The sequence below is a fragment of the Trachypithecus francoisi genome, unplaced genomic scaffold (genome assembly GCF_009764315.1).
Source record: "Trachypithecus francoisi isolate TF-2019V2 unplaced genomic scaffold, Tfra_2.0 Lachesis_group11, whole genome shotgun sequence".
Taxonomy (NCBI): Eukaryota; Metazoa; Chordata; class Mammalia; order Primates; family Cercopithecidae; genus Trachypithecus; species Trachypithecus francoisi.
Window position 1 is genome coordinate 111,912,316 of NW_022681456.1, and position 27,268 is coordinate 111,939,583.

General features: G+C 43.0%; 1 protein-coding gene, 1 non-coding gene and 1 pseudogene across 5 annotated transcripts in view; 2 read left to right on the plus strand and 1 right to left on the minus strand.

Moving 5' to 3' along the window:
• Window positions 1–21,460, minus strand: part of AEBP2 (AE binding protein 2) — a 218,109-nt gene extending 196,649 nt beyond the window's left edge. For 2 of the 4 annotated variants that reach the window (XM_033222720.1, XM_033222721.1), the window contains exon 1: window positions 20,586–21,460. In XM_033222720.1, the coding sequence (XP_033078611.1) occupies window positions 20,586–21,253 (668 nt within the window). In that variant the 5' untranslated portion in view covers window positions 21,254–21,460. Of the gene's footprint in view, window positions 1–20,230; window positions 20,322–20,585 lie in introns of all 4 variants that reach the window. The other 2 variants (XM_033222722.1, XR_004439997.1) reach the window with 2 other exon arrangements.
• Window positions 2,573–3,973, plus strand: LOC117090422 (annotated as a pseudogene).
• On the plus strand, window positions 14,915–15,020 carry LOC117091134. Its single transcript, XR_004440255.1, has one exon. It is a non-coding gene; the product is annotated as a U6 spliceosomal RNA (small nuclear RNA).
• Window positions 21,461–27,268: the final 5,808 nt, after the last annotated feature.

Consider the following 27,268-nt stretch of genomic DNA (forward strand, 5'->3'; position numbering starts at 1 on the left):
CCCAAAGTACTGGGACTACAGGCATAATCCACTGCACCCAGCTAATTTTTTTTTTTTTTTTTGTAGAGGCGGAGTCTTGTATTGTTGCCCACGCGAGAAACATATCCATTTTTAAAAGCAGATATTTTTGTAGGATGCTTCAGATATGAAAAATGTCTCGGGTTTTCCTTTAAAGGCTATTCTAGTATCTAAGCTCATCTATCTACCTAGTTAGTTAAATGCAATAAATATATATTTACCTGCCTAGTCAACATAAGATTCTAAATTGCATCTCTAAGGCTTCATTCTAAAACTCTGTAATCTCTGTAAAACTCTCAAATGTGAATAAGTTCTTGAATATCTGAATATGCATATATTGTTTGTTGTTGCAGGACTAACCTTGGGTATGGTGGTTTTCTATACCAAAATACAAATTTTATTTAAACCCTAGAAATTTCAAGTTTCCCTTAGCTGGGCGGTGGCTCACGCCTGTAACCCAGCACTTTGGGAGGCCAAGGAGGGCGGATCACGAGGTCAGGAGATCAAGACCATCCTGACTGACACGGTAAAACCCCATCTCTACTAAAAATAGAAAAAATTAGCCGGGGGTGGTGGCGGGCGCCTGTAGTCCCAGCTACTCCCGAGGCTGCGGCAGGAGAATGGTGTGAACCCAGAAGGTGGAGCTTGCAGTGAGCCAAGAAAGTACCACTGCACTCCAGCCTGGGCAACAGGGAGAGACTACGTCTCAAAAAAAGAGAAATTTCAAGTTTCATGAGGTCCTTAATCCTGAAATGGTCACCTATTTTCCCTATCACTTGCTTTATATATTTTAAAACATTCGACTGTAAAGCATATACTTACATAAACCATACTAATTTAACTCCAAGGCAAATACTAATAATTCTAAGTGAACAACCAATCGGCCGGGCGCGGTGGCTCAAGCCTGTAATCCCAGCACTTTGGGAGGCCGAGATGGGCGGATCACGAGGTCAGGAGATCGAGACCATCCTGGCTAACACGGTGAAACCCCGTCTCTACTAAAAAATACAAAAAATAGCCGGGCGAGGTGGCAGGCGCCTGTAGTCCCAGCTACTCGGGAGGCTGAGGCAGGAGAATGGCGTAAACCCGGAGGAGGAGCTTGCAGTGAGCTGAGATCCGGCCACTGCACTCCAGCCCGGGCGACAGAGCGAGACTCCGTCTCAAAAAAAAAAAACAACCAATCATAACCAATTTATAAACAATCTCAGGAAAAGTAATAAAACTCAATGAACTATCATGGAACAATCTGCAAGGTATAGTTAAGTAAAATAAACACAAGTGCAGGGTAGTAATGTTCCAATTTGCATACCTAAGTGGGGGAGGGAGACAGAGATATAGCTAGTCTCCAAGGGCACAGAAAGATAAATGAAACCTAGTGAATATTTAGGGGAAGGGATGAGTGGGAGAGAAACTTATCTTTCACTGTATACACCCTTTTTATACCATTTTAACCATGTTGTACCTATACTGCTTTTATTAAAAAGTCCAAAATTAGTTGAAAACCAAATTAATTTTTTTAACTGGACAAAGTAAGGTTAAGAGAGATTTATACACCTGTGAAACATCATTATGGAATCTATCTACATAGTACTTCATGTACTTTTGCTCATTACCTTTACCAAAGAAAAGGAACCGTATAAAAAAGTCCAAAATCTGGGAAGAGTAAGCATTGTTGAGTCTATGCGTGATATCACACACTTGAAACAATACTTCATGTGCATGTAGCTCCTGATAAAGACAGCATAATACAAATGTTAAGAGCATGAGCTTTGCCTACCACTGGGGACTAAGCTGTGAATACAATGGTAGACAAGGTGAGAGGCAGGTCCTGGGACACTCAAGACATCCCACACACACAGTCTCCCCTAAGCTGATAAGGGCCAAAGGAAGTTCTGCTTCACAACCCCTCTTAGGCTCCTCCCACTTCTACGAAATATCCAATCCTAAGACTCCAGGCTCCCTTTTGGCCCCACACCCATGCTGCCACCAGTGGTCCTCTCCATTCTCATGATGAAGGCAACAGACCTGATGCAACAGTAGAGGACAGAAAACACAAATGACAGGTAACTTCTGATTGTGACAGGACCCTGAGGTAGATAGGGATTCACAGGAAGCTGTGCCTTTCCTCCTATAAAACGTTACATAACAAGAGACAACTCACCTAAATTTACAGTATTTCTAGGACCATAAAGATGTTAAATTTTTTCACACAGTTAATGCTCCTTTTCAATGAACATTTACTGATTTCATGAAACGTGAAGACCTATATAGCCTGATATTTGGAAGAATACCTAAGCCAGACAATACACTCACACTATGCAGATAGCTTAATCTAAAGCAGTATTTCTCAAACGTTCATGTATATATAAATCAAAAGGGCCCTTATTAACTGCAGATTCTGATTCAGTAGGTTTAGGGTAGGTCCTGAGATAAAGCATGTCTAACAAGTGCCTGCCTGATGCTGCTGTGACATTTTGAGTAGTAGGAACCAAAAAGATCTCTCTGACTAGCTTTTTTTTTTTTTTCCACAACGGGTTTGCCGCCAGAACACAGGTGTTGTGATAACTACCCCTAAAAGCCAAAACGGGAAAAGACTCATATCAACATTGATTTCATTGGACACGTAGATTCAGACAAGTTCACCACTACTGGCCATCTGAACTACAAATGTGGTAGCATCGACAAAAGCAGCACTGAAAAATTTGAGAAGGAGGCTGCTGAGATGGGAAAATGTTCTTTCAAGTAGGCTTGGGTCTTGGATAAACTGAAAGCTGAGTGTGAATGTGGTATCACCACTGATATCTCCCTGTGGAAATCTGAGACCAGCAAGTACTACGTGAGTATCACGGATGGCCCAGAACACAGAGACTTCATCAAAAACATGGTTACAGGGACATCTCAGGCTGACTGTGCTGTCCTGATTGTTGCTGCTGGTGTTGGTGAATTTGAAGCCAGTATCCCCAAGAAAGGACAGACCTAGGAGCATGCCCTTCTGGCTTACACACTGGGGATGATACAACTCATTGTTATTGTTAACAAAATGGATTCCACTGAGCCACCCTACAGCCAGAAGAGATATGAGGAAACTGTTAAGGAAGTCAGCACTTACATTAAGAAAATTGGCTACAACCCCAACACAGTAGCATTTGTGCCAATTTCTGGCTGGAATGGTGACAACATGTGGGAGCCAAATGCTAACATGCCTTGGTTCAAGGGATGGAAAACCACCCGCAAGGATGGCAATACCAGTGGAACCACGCTGCCTGAGGCTCTGGACTGCATCCTACCACCAACTTGTCCAACTAACAAGCCCCTTTGCCTGCCTCTCCAGGATGTCTACAGAAAGTAGTGGTATTGGTACTGTTCCTGTTGGCGGAGTGGAGACTGGTGTTCTCAAACCTGGTATGGTGGTCACCTTTGCTCCAGTCAATGTTACAACTGAAGTAAAATCTATCGAAATGCACCATGAAGCTTTGAGGAAAGCTCTTCCTGGAGACAGTGTGGGCTTCAATGTCAAGAATGTGTCTGTCAAGGATGTTCATCACAGCAACGATGCTGGTGACAGCAAAAACAACCCACCAATGGAAGCAGCTGGCTTCCCTGCTCAGGTGATTATCCTGAACCATCCAGGCCAAATAATTGCTGGCTGTGCCCCTGTACTGGATTGCCACAGGGCTCACACTGCATGCAAGTTTGCCAAGCTGAAGGAAAAGACTGATCGCTGTTCTGGTGAAAAGCTGGAAGATGGCCCTAACTTCTTGAACTCTGGTGATGCTGCCATTGTTGATATGGATCTTGGCAAGCCCACGTATGTTGCAGACTATCCACCTCTGGGTCGCTTTGCTGTTCATGATATGAGACAGACTGTTGTGGTGGATGTCATCAAAGCAGTGGACAAGAAGGCTGCTTAGGCAAGGTCACCAAATCTGCCCAGAAAGCTCAAAAGGTTAAATGAATATTATCCCTAATATCTGCCACCCTGGTCTTAATCAGTGGTGGAAGAACAGTCCCAGAACTGTTTGTTTCAATTGGCCATTTAAGTTTAGTAGTAAAAGACTGGTTATAACAATGCATTGTAAAACCTTCAGAGGAAAGGAGAATAAGTTTTGCGGACCACTTTGGTTTTCTTTTTTGCAAGTGGCAGTTTTGAGTTATTAGTTTTTAAAATCAGTACTTTTTAATGGAAACAACTTGATCAAAAATTTGTCATGGAATTTTGAGACCCATTAAAAAAGTTTAATGAGAAAAAAAAAACTCTTTGACTAGTATCGTTACCCAACTGAAACTGACCAAACCATCTAAGAAATTGTTTCATACGGTAAAATGGTAAACCGAATTTTTAAGTTTAAAACACACCTACACACACGTTGTTAGAGATGCCAATGGAATATTTAGGGAGCAACCTGAGATATTTTCAACATCAACAACATTCTCTTTTTCTCTTTTCCCTTAGTTTAGAAACTATCTAGCAGACCAGTTTTCCACCCAACAGCTAGAGCGACCAACTGCATGATTTTATAAAAACAGTGTCCTTTGGAAATTCGAAGCCTATCTCACTCATACATCCAGAACAGCCCCATCTTTGAGACTCAAATTACTTCCAGGCAAGTATCTGCTTGGTGGACGTGACCAGGGCTGATTCTGAATATTGCCAATATTGAGAAAGTTATAAAGATCAGTTTGCTAAATGCCAAGGTGCATAAGCATAGGAAACAATACATGGATGCTTATGTTACCATGACTGAGAAAGACAAAACTATGATCTTAAAGTAACTGAGAAAAGTTCACTAATATGGTTTCTGACTACACATTGCAAGTAATCTTTAAGAAACTACCACTTGCCAAGTGTTGTCTTATTACCAAACAGCAACACAATTTTCTTAAAGGGCTATTGAAATACGACTTCTGCCAGGCGCAGTGGCTCAAGCCTACAATCCCAGCAACTTGGGAGGCTGGAGCGGAAGGATTTCTAGAGGCTGGAACTTCAAGAGCAACTTGGGCAACATAACAAGAGCCTGTCTCTAAAAAAAAAAGAAAAAAATTAGCTGGGCATATTGGTACATGCCTTTAATCCCGGCTACACAGGAGGCTAAGGTGGGAGGATTGCTAGAAGTCCAAGGCCGCAGTGAGCTATGATTGTGCCACTGCACTCCAGCCTGAATGACAGAGCAAGATTCTATCTCAAAAAAAAAACAACAACAAAAATCTGAGAACCACCAAAGCTTGAGCACCTCCCTAAAACAGATCAAAAGAATATGTTTCTAAATGGGAATACTTTTATTTTATTCTGAGGTTAACTGCTGAATTTGAAAATCAGTCTGAGGTCAAATGGATAGGGGCAAGCCTTATTGGCAGTCCTCTTTTCAGTTCTGTGAGCAAATTTATTTGTGTTATAGATTTTCGTTGGTAATTTTGGGTCATTCTCCCCCCTCCACCCACCTGTCATACCTTTAGTAAGGTCTAGCCTACTGAAATGTCCAACTTTACTTTTTTAGCATACGTGCCGCCAAAGCAAACACTGAAATGTCTAACTTTAAAGGAAGGTAGAGGACAAGGACTTGAAGGATTGAGAGTGTATAACCTGAAATCAAGCATAATTTATTGACATTCAAAAAAACTAAAATCTACGAATTTCAGAATTTTCTACAAATACATCACTGAATAAAAAGGCTACGGCTCTGCTGCACTGGTGTTTCTACCACCCTAATTTACGCCTTCACATCTTCATTCACATAAAATCATGCCTGCAAATCATATACCTTATACCTTAACCAATTAAAGGCCTTTCCCCACAATTACTTTGTGAATCGTCCCTTCACTTACGGGTCTAGCCAAGTGTGTGGGGGGGGTAACAATTACAATTTGACATAAAACAGTATTAAGAGTCTCAGTGTGAGGTTCTAGCCATTTTTGCATTTGTGACGAGAAGTAAAAACAATTAAAGTCATTAAGCAATGTTGTCTTCCAAATAAAACGTCCTTACTACTAATCCCTGTTCCTAAATCAGTAGAACTAATGTGGTCAGCGCAGTTGCTCGCACCTGTTAATCCCAGCACTTTGAGAGGCAGAGGCGGCAAACGTTCTGAGCTCAGGAATTGGAGATCAGCCTGGCAACATGGCGAGACCCCATCCCTATATTTAAAAAAGAACAAACTAAGGTACACATGGAGACATGGAGACTGTCCACATCTCCAAATCAGATTTGCAAGACCAAGCAGCCAAAACAGAATAAAAATATAAATTGGGGCCCAGGCACGGTGGATCAAGCCTGTAATCCCAGCACTTTGGGAGGCTGAGGTGGGGTAAATCACTGGAGCCACGGAGGTGCAGTTTGCAGTGAGCTGTGATCCCACCTCCACCACACTCCAGCCCTGGTGACAGAGCAAGACTGTCTCAAAAAACAAAGAAAGAAAGAAATTGGATGCTAAAACTGACATAAACATGTATCATCCACAAACATCCACTTCAAATTTAAATTCATTTGTCCGGGTGAGGTGGCTCACGCCTATAATCCCAGCACTTTGAGAGGCCAAGGCAGGCAGATCACCTGAGATCAGGAGTTTGAGACCAGCCTGGCCCCATCTCTACTAAAAATACAAAAATTAGCCAGGCATGGTGTCACGTGCCTGTAATCCCAGCTACTCAGGAGGCTGAGGGGGAGAATCATTTGAACCCAGGAAGCGGAGGTTGCAGTGAGCTGAGATCGATCGAGCCACTGCACTCAGCCTGAGAAAAAGAGCAAGACTCCTCAAAAAAAAAAAAAATAGATAGATAGATAGATAGATAGATAGATCGATCGATCGATCAATCAGGCACAGTGGCTCATGCCTATAATCCCAACACGTTGGGAGGCCAAGGTGAGAGGACTGCTTGAGGCCACGAGTTCGAGACCAGACTGGGCAACATGACAAGACCCTCATCTCTACAAAAAAACTTTTAAGAAGGAACGTTAAGTCTCTAGAGTTTTTCAAAGCCTATTTATCCAACTAGGTAAACATTACAACAATACAAAGGAAATCCTAATCTAATCATATTAACAGGTAAACTATCATTCAGCTAACAGGTAATATTCCTGTCATCTATAAAACTGCCACTTATACTAGAAAGATCACACTATGTCTCTCCCACCCTTACAATCAATTTTTTAAAGGGTAAAATTCAAAACATTGCAAAAACATTTAAGAATCCCCTATATCTGGGGCCGGGCGCGGTGGCTCAAGCCTGTAATCCCAGCACTTTGGGAGGCCGAGACGGGCGGATCACGAGGTCAGGAGATCGAGACCATCCTGGCTAACACGGTGAAACCCCGTCTCTACTAAAAATACAAAAACTAGCCGGGCGACGAGGCGGGCGCCTGTAGTCCCAGCTACTGGGGAGGCTGAGGCAGGAGAATGGCGTAAACCCGGGAGGCGGAGCTTGCAGTGAGCTGAGATCCGGCCACTGCACTCCAGCCTGGGCGACAGAGCGAGACTCCGCCTCAAAAAAAAAAAAAAGAAAAAAAAAGAATCCCCTATATCTTAAGAACTCTGAAATTGCACACCTAATGCACAATTCTAAGAGTAAAAATTCTTTACTTGAGTTACCATTTCTCATCTCCACTCATTGAAACAGATTATAAGTATTTGCCCTAATATTTATTCTAGGCTGACAAAGGGATTAAAAGCTAAAACAACCAAATGAAACAAACATGTACTTCAAGAAGACCATGAACGACAACAATAAAAAAAAAAGAAAGAAAAAACCATGAACAATCTTGCCTGTTACAGGTTATGACTATTAAGGAAAAAAAGCAACTATGCAACCTACTATATAAAATAGCAAAAGGCACTCTAAATCGTGCTTCCACTTTTTATATTAACAGCTAACACCGAGCATTTGCTATATATCCTGCATTGTTCTATGTGCTTGTGTCAGATTTTTTTTTTTTTTTTTTTGAGACAGAATCTTGCTCTGTCACCCAGGCTGGAGTGTAGTGGCACAATCTCGGCTCACTGCAAGCTCCGCCTCCCGGGTTCACACCATTCTCCTGCCTCAGCCTCCCGAGTAGCTGGGACTACAGGCGCCCGCCACCACTCTCGGCTAATTTTTTGTATCTTTAGTACAGACGGGGTTTCACCGTGTTAGCCACAATGGTCTCGATCTCCTGACCTCGTGATCCACCCATCTCGACCTCCCAAAGTGCTGGGGTTACGGGCGTGAGCCACCGCACTTGGCCTCAGATTGTATTTTTTTTAAGATGGCCACTTTTGGCCAGGAGCAGTGACTCTTGCCTGTAATCCCAGCACTTTGGGGGGGTCGAGGCAGACACACCACTTGAACTCAGGAGTTCAAGACCAGTCTGGGTAATACGGTGAAACTCCATCTCAATAAAAATTCCAGCACTTTGGGAGTCTGAGGTGGGCGGATCACCTGAGATCAGGAGTTTGAGACCAGCCTGGCCAACATGGTGAAACCCTATCTCTACTAAAAATACAAAAATTAGCTGGGTGTGGTGGTGCATACCTGTAATCCCAGCTACTAAGGAGGCTGAGGCGGGAGGATCACTTAAACCCAGGAGGTGGAGGTGCAGTGAACCAAGATTATGCCACTGCACTCCCATCTGGATGACAGAGCAAGAATCTACCTCAAAAATAAATAAATAGAAATAAAACAAAAGATGGCCACTTTTAGGCCAGGTGCAGTGATGCACAACTGTAGTCCCAGCTACTCAGGAGGCTAAGGTGGTAGGACGGCTTGAGTATCAGAGCTCAACATTGCAGTATGCCATGATTGTGCCTATGAATAGCCACTGCACTCCAGCCTGGTCAACCCAGCAAGTGAGACCTTGTTTCTCAAAAACAGAAAAAAATTAAAAGATGGTCACTTTTGAAAGACCCCATCCTTATTCCTCTTCTTATTACACAGCACTAATAGGTGTGGTCTGTATTACCTCCCCTTGAATTTGATGAGGCCTAAGACTTCTGCAGAAGTCATGTTGCCAGACTTCCAAGGCTAAGTCATAAAAGGGAATACAGTTTCAGCCTGGCTCGCTCTTGGAACACTCAGTTTGGGGGTCCTCAACTACCATTTAAGGAATCTGGCTCCCCTGAAGCTGCCAAGTTGAAGAGATCCCGTGAAGAACATACACAGAGCTAGAGAGGGATGCCTGAGAAGCCCCAGCTGTTCTGAGTCCCAGCTGTTTTGAGTCTTCCCAGCCTAGGCACCAGACTTGTGACAGATACATGACATAAGTCAGTGGGCATTCTGATTCCAGTCCCTAGTCTTTAAGCTGCTTCCACAAGCTGATACCTAGTAGAGCAGAAATAAGCTGACCCTGCAGAACCCGGCCCAAATCACTGATTCGTAAGTAAAATATATGCTGTAGTTTTAAACCACTAAATGTTGGAAAAGGGCTGCCAGAGCGCCGAAATAACTGGAACAATGTTTGATGTGTATTAACTCTGTAAAGCTTACAACTCTAATAAACTGTTATTCATATCCTTTTCTTTCAGATAAACTAAGATTTGCCCATAGTCAAACAAGCGCAAAACAGTAATGCCAAAAAAACTGTCATACTACTATACATTCAAAGGAGAAACTTGAATGAATTGATTTAAGAAATAACTGAGGCCGGGCGTGGTGGCTCACGCCTGTAATCCCAGCACTTTGGGAGGCCGAGACGGGCGGATCACGAGGTCAGGAGATCGAGACCATCCTGACTAACACAGTGAAACCCTGTCTCTACTAAAAATACAAAAATTAGCCGGGGGTGGTGGCGGGCGCCTGTAGTCCCAGCTACACGGGAGGCTGAGGCAGGAGAATGGCGTGAACCCGGGAGGCGGAGCTTGCAGTGAGTGGAGATTGCGCCATGGCACTCCAGCCTGGGCGACAGAGCGAGACTCCGTCTCAAAAAAAAAAAAATAACTGAAATACAGCCTACAGTATACATCAAAATGGCACTAATACTTCTTTAGTGCAACTTAAAAAAACGACATATTTTTTCTTTTTTTTTTTTTGAGACAGTGTCTCACTCTGTCACTCAGGCAGGAGTACAATGGCACAATCATAGTTTACTGTAGCCTCAACTTCCCAGGTTCAAGTGATCTCCCACCTGAGTAGCTGGGACTACAAGTATGCACCACTACATCTGGCTGTTTTCTTTTTTTTTTTTTTTGTTTTTGGTAGAGATGGGATCTCACTATGTTGCTTACGCCGGTCTCAAACTCCTGGGTTGAAGCTATCCTCCCTCCTCAGCCTCCCAAAATGCTGAGATTACAGGCATGAGTCACCGTGCCAGGCTGACATTTTCATCTAGTATGCAAAACTTTCATCTAGTGTAGCACACAAGCAAAAGTTCTTTGGTTTTGTATATTCATAGTGCATAACACAAAAGAGATATTTAACATCTACATAAAATTTGACCCATTCAGGCAGATAGTTTTACTAACAAGATAAACTATTAAATTTTGATTCCTACAAGTCAATTAGCTTCATAAAAATTCAAGGTCAGTCATAGAAAGCAATACTGAGGGTACAAAGAAATTGTCCCAAATTTAGAACTTAGGCCACTGAAACAGATTTGAGCCTAACAATGACAACATCAAATCCAACTCCAAACATTCCTTCCCAAGGCAATGGGGTAGTCACTTTTTCTATTTACGAAGGACAAAGAGCAAATTATAAAACTGGTCTTTAGAAGGAATTTAGACACAACAGATTCTATAAGGCCACCTGATTTTGCTTTCAAAACTGCGGTGCTGCTGCAGGCTTTTTGGTCTATAAACTCAAACAATTAGGAAAAAAAAGTAAAGACAAGTGCCTATTTTATTACATGTGTTTCATGTGTGTGTTACAAATAAGTCAAATTTCCCTAATGCCCTTCCTATTCATCTAAGGTGGAAGAAATTCTGCTCCCATATGATCCAGTTAATTTGTACTGTCACCTATAAACTTCTATTCAGAGTAAACTCCCAAACTTAGCGCCTTGCACACAGTAAATGTTCATCATTTTTAGCAAAAAACTTAAGTAGTTTTTTTTTTTTTTTTTTTTGAGACAGAGTCTCGCTCTGCCCCCAGGCTGGAGTGCAGTGACCGGATCTCAGCTCACTGCAAGCTCCGCCTCCCGGGTTCCCGCCATTCTCCTGCCTCAGCCTCCCGTGTAGCTGGGAGTACAGGCGCCCGCCACCTCGCCCAGCTAATTTTTTTGTATTTTTAGTAGAGACGGGGTTTCACCGTGTTTGCCAGGATGGTTTCGATCTCCTGACCTCGTGATTCGCCCGTCTCGGCCTCCCAAAGTGCTGGGATTACAGGCTTGAGCCACCGCGCCTGGCCAGTAAGTAGTATTTTTTAAGGCAAGTTAAATATATGGCTTTGTCACACTAAAATAATTCAAAAAAAAAATTAACTGGAACCACACTAAAAATCATTAGCCAAAACCAAGATATTATCACTATTATTACAAGCTATTATCACTATAATTTTAAAAGCTAGAATGAATTTTTATTATCAAGAGAAAGACTACTTTCTATCCCCACAATTATTTCTCTGGTTAAAGACAAACGATTTTTTTTCCTGAAGACCCAGCAGCATTCATTAAATTGGCCAAAAGGGACTTTATGCAACAATGATGAAATATAGTCTATGGAAAACAAGTAGGCTACATTCTTTTATCACACTATGCACTGAGCACATTACTTTAAATTTCTCCTATCAAATCTATCACCCTTTAAGATTACTTCACCCACATTTTTCATCCAGCTTAAAGTATCAGCCAGCCATTGATATCTTCACAAACACTAGAAACATTCCACTTCAACACAATTACACTAAGGAAGTTATCTTTACCTTTTTATAAACATTTCCAGAGAAATGTATATACACAAAGATGGTATGTTTAAAAAAAGAATCCACTATGAAGAACACCCATTTAATAAAGCAGCAATTACATTTGAAGGTTTAATTAGTATTAAATCATAAATAGAAATTTACTAAGGAAATTCTGAGGAAAAATATCAGATAATTTCAGTATACATGTCTGACAAGAATGACTACTGTCATTCTTGACTCAACACCTCAAAACACATGTTGAAATAACCATTTCCAAGATTAATTTAAAACACTAAAAAAAACTATGGCCAATTCATCTACTCCTTGTACTTTAAAAAATATTTACGAAAAGTAGTGATGGCTAGGTGTGGTGGCTCACATCTGTAATCCCTGCACTTTGGGAGGCCAAGGTGGGAGGACTGCTTGAGCTCAGGGGTTCGAGACCAGCCTGGGCAACACAGGGAGACCCCATCTGTACATAAAATGAAAAAATTAGCTGGGCATGGTAGTGCATGCCTGTAGCTCCAGCTATCCGGAAGGCTGAGGCAGGAGAGTCACTTGGGTCCAGGAGTTTAAGGCTGCAGCGAGCTGTGATGGTACCACTGCACTCCAGCATGAGTGACAGAGCAAGACCCTGTCTCGAAGTACAAACAAAACAAAAACAACTGTTCTCTTTTTCTTTCATCAGCCACACTAATGAAACTGAGAAAGAAATAGGCAATCAGGTATTTCCACATTCAGTTGAATTCAACCAATTACTGAGAATGAATACAGGCAACAACATATTAAGTGAGTGCAGAAGGCAAGTTCTGCAAGTATAAATGAGACCTCATCTTTACTTTCTTTTTTTTTTGAGATGGCAGTCTTGCTCTGTTGCCCAGGCTGGAGCGCAATGGCACGATCTCAGATCATTGCAACCTCCACCTCCCAGGTTCAAGCTATTCTCCTGCCTCAGCCCCCCGAGTAGCTGGGATTACAGGCATGCGCCTAATTTTTGTATTTTTACTATGGGTGTGAGCCACCATGTCCGGCCAGATCTTTACTTTTAAAATGTTATAGCCTAGAGGAAATAAACACAAATGGATATTTCAAAACAACACCATAAATATGAAGTAGAAATATGATGACTTCTGGCCAAGAACAGTGGCTCACACCTGTAATCCCAGCACTTTGGGAGGCCAAGGAGTTGAAAACCAGTCTTGGCAACATAGCAAGACCTAATTTCTATTTTCAAAAATAAAAAAAAATTTTTTAAAGAAATATGGTGACTTTTAAACCCAAAAGAACCTATCTAAAATATCCTTGAGATCTTGGATATAACAAAGCCACACACGGCAATATTCCGAGTTTGTCTAAAGAAGATAATACATTACCCATTTGTTTAACTGTATTTAAAGTACTTGCCAACTCTACAGCAGTACCCTCGCATTTGAGCTCTAAATTACTTTATACTGTTTTGTCAAAAACCCTCATTTTTAAGAAAAAGAATCAATCTGAGCTTCACAGAAATGAATGATTTGCCACATTTCCTGACGGCAATAAAGTCAAGACTACAATACTGATCACTTATCCTCAGCTGGAGTATTCTTTCCACTGCACCTTCTCTGCATGAGAAATGGGGATATAAATGACTCTATGAAGTAAATACATAACCCCTTTGCATGTCATCTCACTCAATCCTAGCACTACTCCTATTTTACAGATAAAGAAGCAACTTCTGAGAAGTTAGATTACATCCATGCTCTTTCACTACTCAATGTTCCTTTAGTTATTCTAGTGACAGTTGTGTCTGGAAAAACGATGCAAACTATTGTTCAAATTAAATCCTCAAGAAAACGTATTCAGAAATAAATAACATTTACATAGCCAGGTGCTACAGATAAAGTGTCAATCAAGACAGACATGGTTTCTCTTCTCAGGGAGCACACAACCCAGCAGCCGAGATAAATGGTAAACAATTACCCATATTGGGGTGAGGGTAATAAAGAACTCGGAATGCTGACAATATGTCTAACAAGGAACCAGCCTGTTCGAGGTAAGACTTGAATGTGAACTAGGGAGTTATACAGCCAGAAAGTGAAGAGAATAAAAAGAATTTTTATTCTCCTGAACAAGCTATGCTCATTCCTGCCTGTATGTTTCAGTTAGGGTTTCTAGAACTCTCTCTTCATCATTTACCCAAGCCTAAAATCTGTCCCCCTTCCCACACAAAATCCTTAGTCACTGACTATACAACACGTTCCAACTCTACTTTGTTTTTTGCTTTTTTGTTATTTGTGTGTGTGCGTGAGAGAGTCTTGCTCTGTCACCCAGGTTTGACTACAGTGGCACGATCACAGCTCTCTGCAGCCTCAGACTCCTGGGTCCAAGTGATCCTCCTGCCTCAGCCTTTCAAGTAGCTGGGACGGAGTCTCGCTCTCTCACCCAGGCTGAAGTGTAGTGGTGCGAACTCTGCTCACTCACTGCCAGCTCCGCCTTCTGGGTTCACGCCATTCTCCTGCCTCAGCCTCCCAAGTAGCTGGGACTACAGATGCCTGCCACCATGCCCGGCTAATTTTTTTCTGTATTTTTAGTAGAGACGGGGTTTCACTGTGTTAGCCAGGATGGTCTTGATCTCCTGACCTCGTGATCCGCCTGCCTTGGCCTCCCAAAGTGCTGGGATTACAGGCATGAGCCACCATGCCCAGCCTGTAGATGGGATCTTGTTACGTTGTCCTGGCTGGTCTCGAACTCCTAGGCTCAAGGGATCCTCCCACCTTAGCCTTCCAAAGTGCAGGGATGACAGGTGTGAGTAACCATACCTGTCTCCAGTTCTAATTTGAATGCACCATGTCGCAATTTACAGAAAAAACACAATACAATAATCTCTTTAGCCTGCTCTTTAAACACTAAATATCTGAGGAGATACCATCACATTTCTTATCACTAAATGGGGTGCAATGGGTCTTAGCTTTTAAGACCAATATAATTATTACTTTCACAAATGCAAACTATTCATCATAAAAATAAATTAATCATGGATTAGACCACCGCTATGCACTGTCATTACTAGAAAACTTATTCCAAAACTTTTCACCAATAGATAACAGGCATGCTCGTTTCAGCAGCATATATGATAAACTTGGAACAATACAGAGAAAATTAGCATGGCCCTGCACAAGGATGACATGCAAATTCATGAAGCATTCAATTTCTTTTCTAATTGTTTTTAATATGTACGTGCAGCTAGTTATTGCCTGAAAAAAAGCTAGTTATCTTTTTTTATAACTAGCTGCACATACATATTAAAAACAATTTAAAATGAAGGCTTTTAGGCCCACCACAGAACAGTCACAGAAAACTGATTAAAATGTACATGCTGTAATCAAATATTTTAGTCTACCATATCCTTTTGCAAATTTCTGCAACATTCATTTGCAGACTCTTGTCATACATCTGACACCTGATTGATATAGTACTTTTGAGCATTCCAGATCATATAGCACTTCATAATAATAGACGTTACTAGTTATTATCATTTCATTTGTGCAGTGATTCTCTCTGCCACTCATGAGGTAAGGGCTTTGTTTTATACCCTGCTGCATCCCCAGCATCTAGAAGAGTATCTGGCATGAGGCCGGGCACGGTGGCTCACGCCTGTAATCCCAGCACTTTGGGAGGCCGAGGCAAGCGAATCATTTGAGGTCAAGAGTTCGAGATCAGCCTGGCCAACATGGTGAAACCCTCTCTACTAAAAATACAAAAAAAAAAAAAAAAAATGAGCAGGGCATAGTGGCATGTGCCTGTAATCCAGCTACTCAGGAGGCTGAGGCAGGAGAACTGCTTGAACCCGGAAGGCAGAGGCTGCAGTGAGCCAAGATCGCATCACTGCACTCTAGCCTGGGTGACAGAGTGAGACCCTGTATCAAAACAAATAAAGCACCTGTCACATAACAGGGATTCCACATACATCTGTAGAATATACCCATCACATAGTAAACACTTAATAAATGTGTACCAAATACTCTACAAGTAATTCACATAGCAATCATACAGGATAGGAACCATTATTGTCCCCCTTTCACAGACAAGAGACCTGAAGTAGCAAGACGTTAAATACTACTGTTGGGCCAGGTGCCTGTGGTCCTAGCCACTTGCGAGGCAGAGGTTGCAGTGAGCTGAGATCGCGCCACTGCACTCCAGCCTGGGTGACAGAGCAAGACTCTGTCTCAAAATAAATAAATAAATGCATACATACATACATACTACTGTTGGTATTTTCAATTTAATGCTAGTAATAAATGGAGTATTCACCACACCCAAGATATTATGTTAGGTACTTACAAAGATCCTAAAAAAGCAAAAATGTCCCTGCCCTCCAAAATACCATTCTACAACAGAAAAGATGCACACATTCAAGCAACGTGGATGGATTCTTCAAAACAGTTCACAGCACTCTTTAACAAATTATTTCAGTTAAACCACGAAACAACACTTCAGAGTAATACCTAACTGTTTTGTAGTTGAGGAACTAAAGTTCAGGATACTACTCAAACATCAAAATATAGGTAGTAATATTAAGATTTAGGCCAGGTGTGGTGGCTCATGCTCAGGCTGGTCTCAAACTCCTGACCTCATGTGATTTGCCCTCCTCGGCCTCCCGAAGTGCTGGGATCACAGGTGTGAGACACATGCCTGGACAAGAGTACTTTCATATATTAACTGATTCAATAGCTGGTATTAATTTGTAAACTAATTCCACGGGCATTTTAAATATTAAAATTCCATTTAAAAGCTAATTTACTACTTGAAATTGAGACTGTCTTCTATTTCCTTGGCATTAACTTTTTTAGCATAAATACACGTTCAGTAACAAGTGTTGACATTTGACATTTTTTGGATGACTCATTCATTCAACTATATTTTAAACTATTTTTACATGATACTGTGTTGGAAGAATGAAAATAAAATTATGTTTAAAAATTTTTTAATTTTTGTTTTTAAGTTACCATAGCCTCTGAAATTAACCTAGGAGCGTAACTTTTTAAAAAGCACCTCAGTTTCATTGAAGAGAAAAAAAGTTCAAAGAAAAAAAAAAAAGCTAGGTTTTACTGGTTTCACATAGCTAAATACTTCTCCCTACTATCTTTATAACCAAAACACTTCTCCCTCCTATCTTTATAATCAAAGTAAAAATAAAATTACATAAAATTTCAAGATTTTGTAAATTTACCAAAATAAACACACTATAAACTTACACTGGTTTTGAGTAACTTTCTCCTGGGGGGAGAAAAATCAACTTTTTGTACCAAGTGGTATTTAATCATTTCATAAATTAGTCACTTTTCACCACAAAACCTTCCAATACCATAAATGACATCTCAGGTCATAACCTCTAATATCTACATCTTTGTATTTAATTATCTTTTTTTGAGATGGAGTCTTGCTCTGTTACCCAGGCTGGAGTACAGTGATACAATCTCAGCTCACTGTAACCTCCGCCTCCCAGGTTCAAGCAATTTTCCTGCCCCAGCCTCCTGAATAGCTGGGATGACATGCCTGCACCACCACACCTGGCTCATTTATTTGTATTTTTAGTAGAGATGGGGTTTCACCATGTGGTCCAGGCTGGTCTTGGAATTCTTTGATCTCAAATGATCCACCAGCCTCGGCCTCCTGAAGTGCTGGAATTATAGGGGTAAGCCACCATGCCCAGCCTAACTATCTTTTTAAAAGTAGCACTTAAGATATTTAACATGGCCTGTGGTGGTGGCTCACTCCTGTAATCCCAGCACTTTGGAAGTCCGAGGTGGGAGGATCATCTGCGGTCAGGAGTTCGAGACCAGCCTGGCCAACATGGCGAAACCTCATCTCTACTAAAAATAAAAAATTAGCCAGAGGTGGTAGCACTCACCTGTAATCCCAGTTACTCGGGAGGTTGAGGTAGGAGAATCGCTTGAACCCACGAGGCAGAGGCTGCAGTGAGCCGAGATTGTGCCACTGCACTCCAGCCTGGGTGACAGAGTAAGACTCCGTCTCAAAAAAAAAAAAAAAAGAAAAAGATATTTAACAAAGATGTTCAACAAATTCTACAGCATATCAGATAAACTAAAAAGTGTAACGTAATCAAAACAATAGGAAGGTAAATAGGCATTATGATAATGGAATCCTTGTAATAGGAATGCCTAAAAATGTTACAGAGCACTTTAAAACTAAGATTATCCTTCCATTAGTTACAAAAATGAAGTTTTCTTACCATGATATCAATCTATAAAATCCACAGATTGATGTAATCTACAGTAATTTATAATAATTATAGATCCTTTCCAAACTCAAAATAACTGGGAGAAAAATATCAAAGGCAACAAGGAGGTGTTTCAGAATTAAGATTATTAAGACCACAAGTCAGTTTCGCTAGTAAGACTTCTTCATACAAGTGACAAATCTATTACCCTGAATTGGTGACATTAAAACAGTATTTTGTAGTCTCTAAAATTAAGCATTAAGAAAACCAAGTTTGCTTGGTTATCAAGTTTTAACTTTAGTTGGATTTGACACCCATATTTTACTTCTTATTCTGAAATAAGACGTAAAAATTATATACTCAAGTAACTATCTCACAAATGTCAAATAAAAGCCAAAATTCCACTTCCTAAATGTACTTAACCAATAATTCATTTGTCTCCTGAAGTGATGTAATAAATAGAAACTAACTAAAAACAAAACTCTGACACATATCATCACTTGGTTTTTTTGAGACGGAGTCTCCCTCTGTCGCCCAGGCTGGAGTGCAGTGGTACCATCTTGGCTCCTGCAACCTCTGCCTCCCGGGTTCAAGCGATTCTCCTGCCTCAGCCTCCTGCGTAGCTGGGACCACAGGCACATGCCACCACTCTCGGGTAATTTTTGTATTTTTAACGTAGATAAGGTTTCACTGTGTTGGCCAGGCTGATCTCAAACTCCCGACTCAGGTGATCCGCCCACCTCGGCCTCCCAAAGTTCCAGGGTTACAGGCGTGAGCCACCGCGCCCGGCCTCCACTTATTTAAGGTGAATTATTCTAACTCTTAAGTGGAAGTAACAGGGGACTGAGAACCTTTGCTCATATCCAGCCCACCATTTCCATGCTGTATTTACTGTCCTGAGTAAGACACTCAACTTGCTCCTTCATCTGTTAAACCGAAGTCAAAATAATACCTATCTTGCACCATAGTTGTGGGAAAGAAATGGAAGACATCGAATTTGTACAGTGGTAGGCAAGCATACGTGTATACTGAGTAAATGAAAAACGCTGATTTTATAAACTAATGTCAACTTTCAGATATGTAATGGTATTAGAGGAGAATAAAATGGTAAAAATAGCACATGCTTCATTGTGCAGTTTACATCAATTTTTAATTTTCTTGAAGACATTCTCCTTCCTACTCATGCCTACAGTTTTTTTTCCTAAGGTTTGTACAATCTACTTTACCCCAAGATATTTTCTTAACTAGACGTTAATGTCAAACAGAATCTAAAGCTAGATTTTCAAAATCTCCAGGACTCTGTCTTACTTGTAGCATTAAATACTAAGGTGTTCGTTTTAATCAATTAATCGGAATTCCTAGAACTTTAGAATATTAAACTCTTAAATGAAAATCACTACCGATCACTAAATTTTCCATTGCTATACTTTTCTGGGGAGCATGTTTTAAAAAAAAATCTTACTGATTGTCAAAACATAAGCAGATGGTCAAAATAAATGCTAATACACTTTAGAAGTGGCATAATACGCATGATGTGATTCTCGTTTTTTTAAAAGTACACTAAAAACCAACTAACCCAAACAGATCAAAAGTAATGATAGGACAATTGAAACATATACTATCACACTTTTTAAATGTTCTGAAAAAATGCGCATTTTTGTCACTCTCTAGTTACTTCTAATAAGCTTTAGTAAGAAAAATAATACTCGTTCCTTCCGAGACCTATCCAATGCATGACTTTAAATATTATCATGTAAAATCATGACTCTCACATTGAAGCATTACTATAAAGCCGCAAACTACGCTGCACCTTCAAGACTGTATTTTGTTACGATTCCAACTCTCCGATTCCGCAAAGTTATCTTAAAAGGCCATCAATTCACTATTCTTTTCCACAACCACTTATACGTGTTTAAAACTTTTTCCCAGATATGCTCCCAAAACAGAAAAGATTGTTAAAATCACGCTGGAGACCACATGACTGACTCCAAATGAGGGATTTGGAAAGCAATGATTTAATATAAAAGAACAATCCTTTTTTGTTTAAGTAGAGAAAAGTGATAGCTGGGGTCTCCCCCCTGGACAAGGAAGTTCTGTTAAATCCAGGCGAGACCAGCCATATTGGAAACACTTGTCAATTATAGTTCTGACAAGTGTTCCCGAACACGGTTGGATGAAGCTAACCTTGAGTACCGACGAGTGTACATCAAGGCCCTCTTCTGCTCCGCCAGAGGATCTGGGCCCGTTTGGGGACTGTTTCCGAGTTAGAGCCGTCCTGAGGTCCGTGAGGAGCGAAGCGCCGAGGGGAAAGAGGGCGGGGAAAGGAGAGTTGGGGGGGAACGGTTTGAGTTGGAAGCCGCGATGCGCTGCGAGAGGGGCGCGGCGGCGGCGGCGAGAGATTTCCGAGTTGAGAGCCTGGGGGAGGGGCCGAGGATTCGGGGAGCAGGGGGATCGCGGCAAAAAGTCGCCTTGGTCCCCCTCTGAGGGGCCCGGGAGTTCAAGAGGAGGAAGGGAAAGGGAAACGCTTCAGAGCACTGACCTGTCCTCCGAGTCCATGCGGCTGAGGGGTTCCCCATCCGACGACATCTCCAAGCTGCCTCGCCGGCCCCCGGAGGTCGCGCTGCTTCCGCCTCCCCCAGTCCCGTAGCCCTCGTCGCCGCCGCTGGAGACGACGCTGCTGCTACTGCTGCCGCCCCCGCCGCCGCCCTGGCTGCCCCGCGGTCCCTTGGGCTCCTCCAGGCCCTCCTTGCCGTCCCCATCCCCGCTGCTGCTGCTGGCGGCGCCGGGGCTCAGCGACCGGGTCTCATCGCTGCTGCTCCCGCCGCTGCTGCCCACCAGGCTCTCGGCGCTACTCTCCTCCTCACCCCCGCCGCTGCTGCTGCTCTCATCTTCCTCCTCCTCGTCGTCGTCCTCCTCGTCTTCGTCCTCCCCGGCCTGGCTGGCGCTCTCGGGGCTCGGCTCCGACATCGTCTCCGCCTCGCCGCCCCCCACTCCGCCACCGCCTCCGCTGCCCCCACCGCTGCCGCCGTTCAGCAGCAGCGCCGCCACTGCCTCGGCCTCCGCCTCCTCTTCCTCCTCCTCCTCTTCCTCCTCCTCCTCGGGGGGCTCAGCCCGGCCCCGCGCCGCCGAACCCGGGCTGCCGGGGGGCAGAGGGCTCAGGCGGGAGAGCTCCTCCAGGTCGGCCATGTCGGTGATAGCGGCGGCCATGGCGGCGCCTGCTCCTCCTCCTCCTCCCTGCCGCCGCCGCCGCCTCACTCTCTCGACTCTCGCTCCTTCGCCCCCCTCCCAAACGCCCAAAACTCCGCCGACGCCGCTGCAAAGCAGGAGGAGGGCCCGCGAGCTGCGTCAGCCTGCACACGCGCTACGGAGCCCGCGCGGGGACAGGCGCGCGACTACGCGCACTCACACGGAGACGGCTGCGCGCCTGCGCGGCTGCACGAGGCGGCACCTCAGCTGGCTGCGAGTTCTGCGCCCGCGCCCCCGCCCGGAGCCCGCCCCGCTGCCCCGCGCCCGCCCCCGCCCGGCCCCGGCAAATGCTCAGCGTTTCCTCGGGGCCTTCCCACGCCGTGCTGGGCTTCGAAGCCCAGGGACACGCGGACTGAAAACTCCAACGCTGGCCGGGGATTTTAGCAGCCTTCCGAGTTCTCACGATAAACTCATTCATTCCGGGGATGTTTGGGGAGTGTCCCCTCTGTACAGGCGCTAAGCCAGGAATAGAACGAGCTTACAGTCTACGAAGAGAGCCGTTTAAAATGGACAAAAAACACTAGGGTGTAAGATACTAAATTTATATGCGCAACATAGGGCGACAGGTTTTAATACACCCTATGTTTGAATACCCCTGGGGATGTTGACATCCTGAACCCAGAGCAAACATCTTGGTTCAAGGTCCTCAAACTTTTTAGTTCATGAGCCTTCGAAAACAATTTTGTAAAGCCGTGTATGTTCCTAAACAGTTTAAAATGACAGCTACATTTCTTCCGGCTTATAAATATTTCATCTGTCGCATTTTTAAAATACTGTATAGCCAATGGATTCTAAATACCGTAGGGATTTAATACCCACTAATATCCATTTTTTAAAAATACAGTTTGGAAAATACAATTTCCAAACATTGTCTTCTGGAACTCATATTGACATTCCATATCCCCTCTAGAATTTTATCCTAATAATATATTTTATATTTGAACTGTATTTTGGTCGTCTTACCACATTTCCTTGTAATAAAAATGTGTACATAAATTGAAGTATCTGGGTTGTTTTTTACATTTTCTGTGACCATAAAGCTCTTATTTCAACTGATCAAAACACATCTATTTCAAATGTTTGTAAGTACTAAACACAAAAGCAAAATTTTATTGGCAATGCATCTTGCAGAAATGAACTTGGGTGGACTGTTTTCTAATATACATTATGACCTTCAATGGATGGATTTTTTTTGAGAAACAGTTCAGCATCGGTTCTATTCCAAGTTTTCAATTCCATGGATATAAATGTTGAGAAAATTTGTTCGCATAAAAAAGCAGATGAGAATGAATGGAGTTTTGTTATAGTAATGCCACACAATTCTTTGAATGCCTTTCAAATTATATGCCCAAAAATCGCATAAAGATCTAACAAAGAAAAAATACTTTTAATGATCTGTCAGCTGACAACTCTGATTAGGTTCTCTTTCAACTTGTTGAAAGCAAGCAACTGAAAACCACCTGACTTGTGAAAGGATGTGTTACTCATTCTTATTCACCAGTCAATTGTGCCTTTCTTTGGTGTCCTGGAGATTTTTGCATACCCGGGTATTGCACCTTACTAAGATTTAGCATAAGGAAGAATTATGCCTTTCTTTTGTAAAGTAGGGAAGAGGTCATTGGAATAAAGGAGACTGGAAAAGAGTCCACATTACACCCTGACCCAAGGATACATTTTTCAGGCAGGTCAATTTTAGGGATGCTTCTACTCCAGGAAAATGAGGATAGAACTGACTGCCTGAAAACAGAGCCTCCATGCTCATTTCCCATTTGGGAAAGTCTTCATATACTATGAGTACCCAGTATTACATCCTCTGCCTTAGGCTTTTGGACAGCTGTTATATAAAATGTTGCCTCTAAGGGAATGCAAAAATAATAAATAACATGGGACATTATCATTTACAGATAACTTCAGAGGCACATACAATGTAAGGTATTCACTTCGAACATTTTAAACCTCAAAGGCAATCTTAGATAAGGAATGTATTAAAGTGAAATACACTGTAAACTGTAAATTAAAAACTATCAGAAGCCCAGCAGGATGGCTTATACCTGTAATCCCAGCACTTTGGGAGGCCAAAGTGAGAGGATCACTTGAGCCCAGGAGTTTGAGACCAGCCTGGGTAAAATAGCGAGACCTGTCTCTACGGCACACCTGTAGTCCCAGCTACTCAGGAGGCTGAAGTGGGAGGTTCACTTGAGCCCTGGAAGTTGAGGTTGCAGTGAGCCATGATCGTGTCCCTGCACTCCATACATTTCCTCACCCATCGTAAGGGTCATGGCCAACACTTCTACAACAAAGACAGGTTAACAAGAGAAAAGTGTAACAAATAAATTTAATGGCAGTCTTATGTGACACAGGAGTCTTCAGAAATAAAGACCTGGAGAAAGCTTTCCATTTGTATGCTTAGATTCAACAAAGAGTGGACATCCATGTAGAAATATGAGTGTACAAAATGAGAATGAATAGTAATAGACTGAGTGTGGAAACCCAGCAAGGCCTGTCTGTTCAGATTCTTCTTCACCATTCTGTGTAGCATTCCTTCCACCCAGGTATAGAGCAGACTTCTCTGGAATGAGAGTCTTCAAATGAGAAGGGAGAGTGTGACCCTTCTTGGTTTCATGGCTTGCTTTGTGGGGAGAGGAGTTCTGGATTCTATGACTAGCTTAGGGTGAGTAAGAGGGATGGGAGACAGCAGGACAGAAGTTCAGTGAGAGACTTTGCTTCTCAGGCTTTCCAATCCCCTTTAGTTCAAAGTACTCAGCATGGGGGCCAGGTGCAGTGGCTCACTCCTGTAATCCCAGCACTTTGGGAAACTGAAGCAGGGGGATCACTTGAGCCCAGGAGTTTGAGACCAGCCTGGGCAATGTGGTGAAACCCCATCCTTACAAAACATTTTTTTGTTTGTTTGTTTGTTAATTAGCCAGGTGTGGTGGTATGCACCTGTAGTCCCAGCTACTTGGGAGGCTGAGGTGGGAAGACAGCTTGAGCCAGGAGATTGCAGCTGCAGTAAACTGTGAGTTATCAAGTCATTGCATTCCAGTTTGGGCAATAGAGTAAGACGTTATTGCCGGGCGCGGTGGCTCAAGCCTGTAATCCCAGCACTTTGGGAGGCCGAGACGGGCGGATCACGAGGTCAGGAGATCGAGACCATCCTGGCTAATATGGTGAAACCCCGTCTCTACTAAAAAATACAAAAAACTAGCCGGGCGACGAGGCGGCGCCTGTAGTCCCAGCTACTCGGGATACTCGGGAGGCTGAGACAGGAGAATGGCGTGAACCAGGGAGGCGGAGCTTGCAGTGAGCTGAGAGCCGGCCACTGCACTCCAGCCTGGGCGGCAGAGCAAGACTCCGTCTCAAAAAAAAAAAAAAAAAAGACGTTATCTCAAAAAAAAAAAAAAAGAAGAAGAAGAAGAAACAAGAAAACAAAACAAAACACAAAGTGTTACCAGAAAGGGGCCCCGAATCCAACCCTGGGAGAGGGTTCTCGGACCTCACACAAGAAACAATTTGGGGTAAGTTCACAGAGTAAAGTGAAAGCGAGTTTATTAAGAAAGTAAAGGAATAAAAGAATGGCTACTCCATAGACAGAGCAGCCCTGAGGGCTTCTGGCTGGCCACTTTTATGGTCATCTCCTGATTATATGATAAACAAGGGGTAGATTATTCATGAGTTTTCCAGGAAAAGGGTGGGCAGTTCCTGGAAAGGAGGGTTTCTCCATTTTTTAGACCACAGGGTAACTTCCCAACATTGCCATGCCCTGTGTAAACTGTCATGGCACTGGTGGGAGTGTCTCTTAGCATGCTAATGTATTATAATTAGCGTATAATGAGTAGTGATGATGACCAGAGGTCACTTTCATCGCATCTTGATTTTTGTGGGTTTTGGTCAACTTCTTTACCATATCCTTTTACCAGCAAGGTCTTGGTGACCTGTATCTTGTGCTTACCTCCTATCTCATCCTGACAGAATGCCTAACCTCCCGGGAATGCAGCCCAGTAGGTTTCAGCCTTATTTTACCTAGCCTGTATTCAAGACGGAGTCGCTCTGGTTGGAACACCTCTGACAAAAGTACTCAGCATGCCAAAGCACCATACTCTGGGGTATCATTTGCTGAGCCCCAACAAGGGTATGTGCCAGATACTGTGTTAAGCCCTGGAAATTATGGTTTATGTTTGGCCGAGTTAATCAAGGAAAGCTTTATGAAAAATGTAGGATTTCAACAAAGTGTATAGTAGCACATACAATAACTATATCTGGTTTCATTAATTGGAGCTGGATTTTGAAGAGTGAACAGAATTCTGTGTTGGGGAACTCAAACTGAGAAGCAATACCTGGAAAAGCATCAACATTTATTCATGACAAGGTTAATTAACCATAAGAAATCATGGCAAGAAAGCTAAAAATAGTTAAATATTAGATTGAAGAAGGTCATGAATAAAAAGTTGATGTTGGGGACCAGGCACAGTGGCTCATGCCTGTAATCCCAGCACTGTGGAGGGCTGAGACAGACAGATCACTTGAGGTTATGAGTTCAAGGCCAGCCTGGCCAACAAGGCAAAACCCTATCTCTATAAAAAATATCAAAATCGGCCAAGCACAGGAGAATCCCTTGAACCTGGGAGACGGAGGTTGCAGTGAGCAGAAATTGCACCACTGCACTCTAGCCTGGGTGACAGAGTGTGACTCCGTCTCAAAAAAAAAAAAAAAATTAGCCAGACATGGTGGCACACACAGCTATGGGAGGCTGAGGTGGGAGGATCACCTGGACCTAGGGAGGTCCGGGCTTGCAGTAAGCCAAGCACCACTGCACTCCAGTCTGGGTGACAGAGTGAGACCTTGTCTCCAAAAAAAAAAAGTTTTGACAGGTATGTACTGAGATATTTTAATAAAGGTGTGATATGATTAGATTATATTGTACAGCTGTAGAATCTAATGTATAGGAGATAGGCTGAAAAGCGTGAAAAGTTCTAGTGAAGGATTTATTAAGGAAAAAAAAGAGTGAAAAGTAAACGGAGATGAGACACATGGAAATGGCAAGTATCAAAGCCACAAACGAGCCGGGCTCGGTGGCTCAAGCCTGTAATCCCAGCACTTTGGGAGGCCGAGACGGGCGGATCATGAGGTCAGGAGATCGAGACTATCCCGGCTAACCCGGTGAAACCCCGTCTCTACTAAAAAATACAAAAAACTAGCCGGGCGAGGTGGTGGGCACCTGTAGTCCCAGCTACTCGGGAGGCTGAGGCAGGAGAATGGCGGGAACCCGGGAGGCGGAGCTTGCAGTGAGCTGAGATCCGGCCACCGCACTCCAGCCTGGGTGACAGAGCGAGACTCCGTCTCAAAAAAAAAAAAAAAAGCCACAAACGAATATTTTAGCTGTGGTATTTATACTTGAAGACTAAAATGAACTATCTGGGAATCGGCATTTTGGAGAAAATTGTGTTTCCCGTCACTGGATTGTTTCCCTGTCTTCCTCTTGGTTTAGTTGCAGACATCACTGCTCTGCATGCATCTCCTTAGAACAAGGCCACTCTCCTCCATAACCACAGTGACAAGGTGTCATTATTTGACTCTCAAATTTTAAGTAACTGAAGTGTTGAACTACAGGCAGAACCTCTGTGTGACAGAGTTTGGCAGCATCAGGTGACAGGTTTGATGGTCCAGAGGACCAAAGTCGCTCCTCAGCTCAGTACCCATTCATAAACTGTGCATTCCTGGTTTGTAGCTAGATAAGTACTAAAAGTAGCTTTCATAAACTTTTATAACAACTTGACAGAGAAGTTTTATGTCTGCATAAAATTACTAATCTAGGGGCCGGGCACGGTGGCTCATGACTACAATCCCAGCACTTTGGGAGGCCAAGGTGGGGTGGATCACCTGAGGTCGCGAGTTCAAGAGCAGCCTGACCAACATGGAGAAACCCCATCTCTGCTAAAAATACAAAATTAGCCAGGCATGGTAGCACGCGCCTGTAAC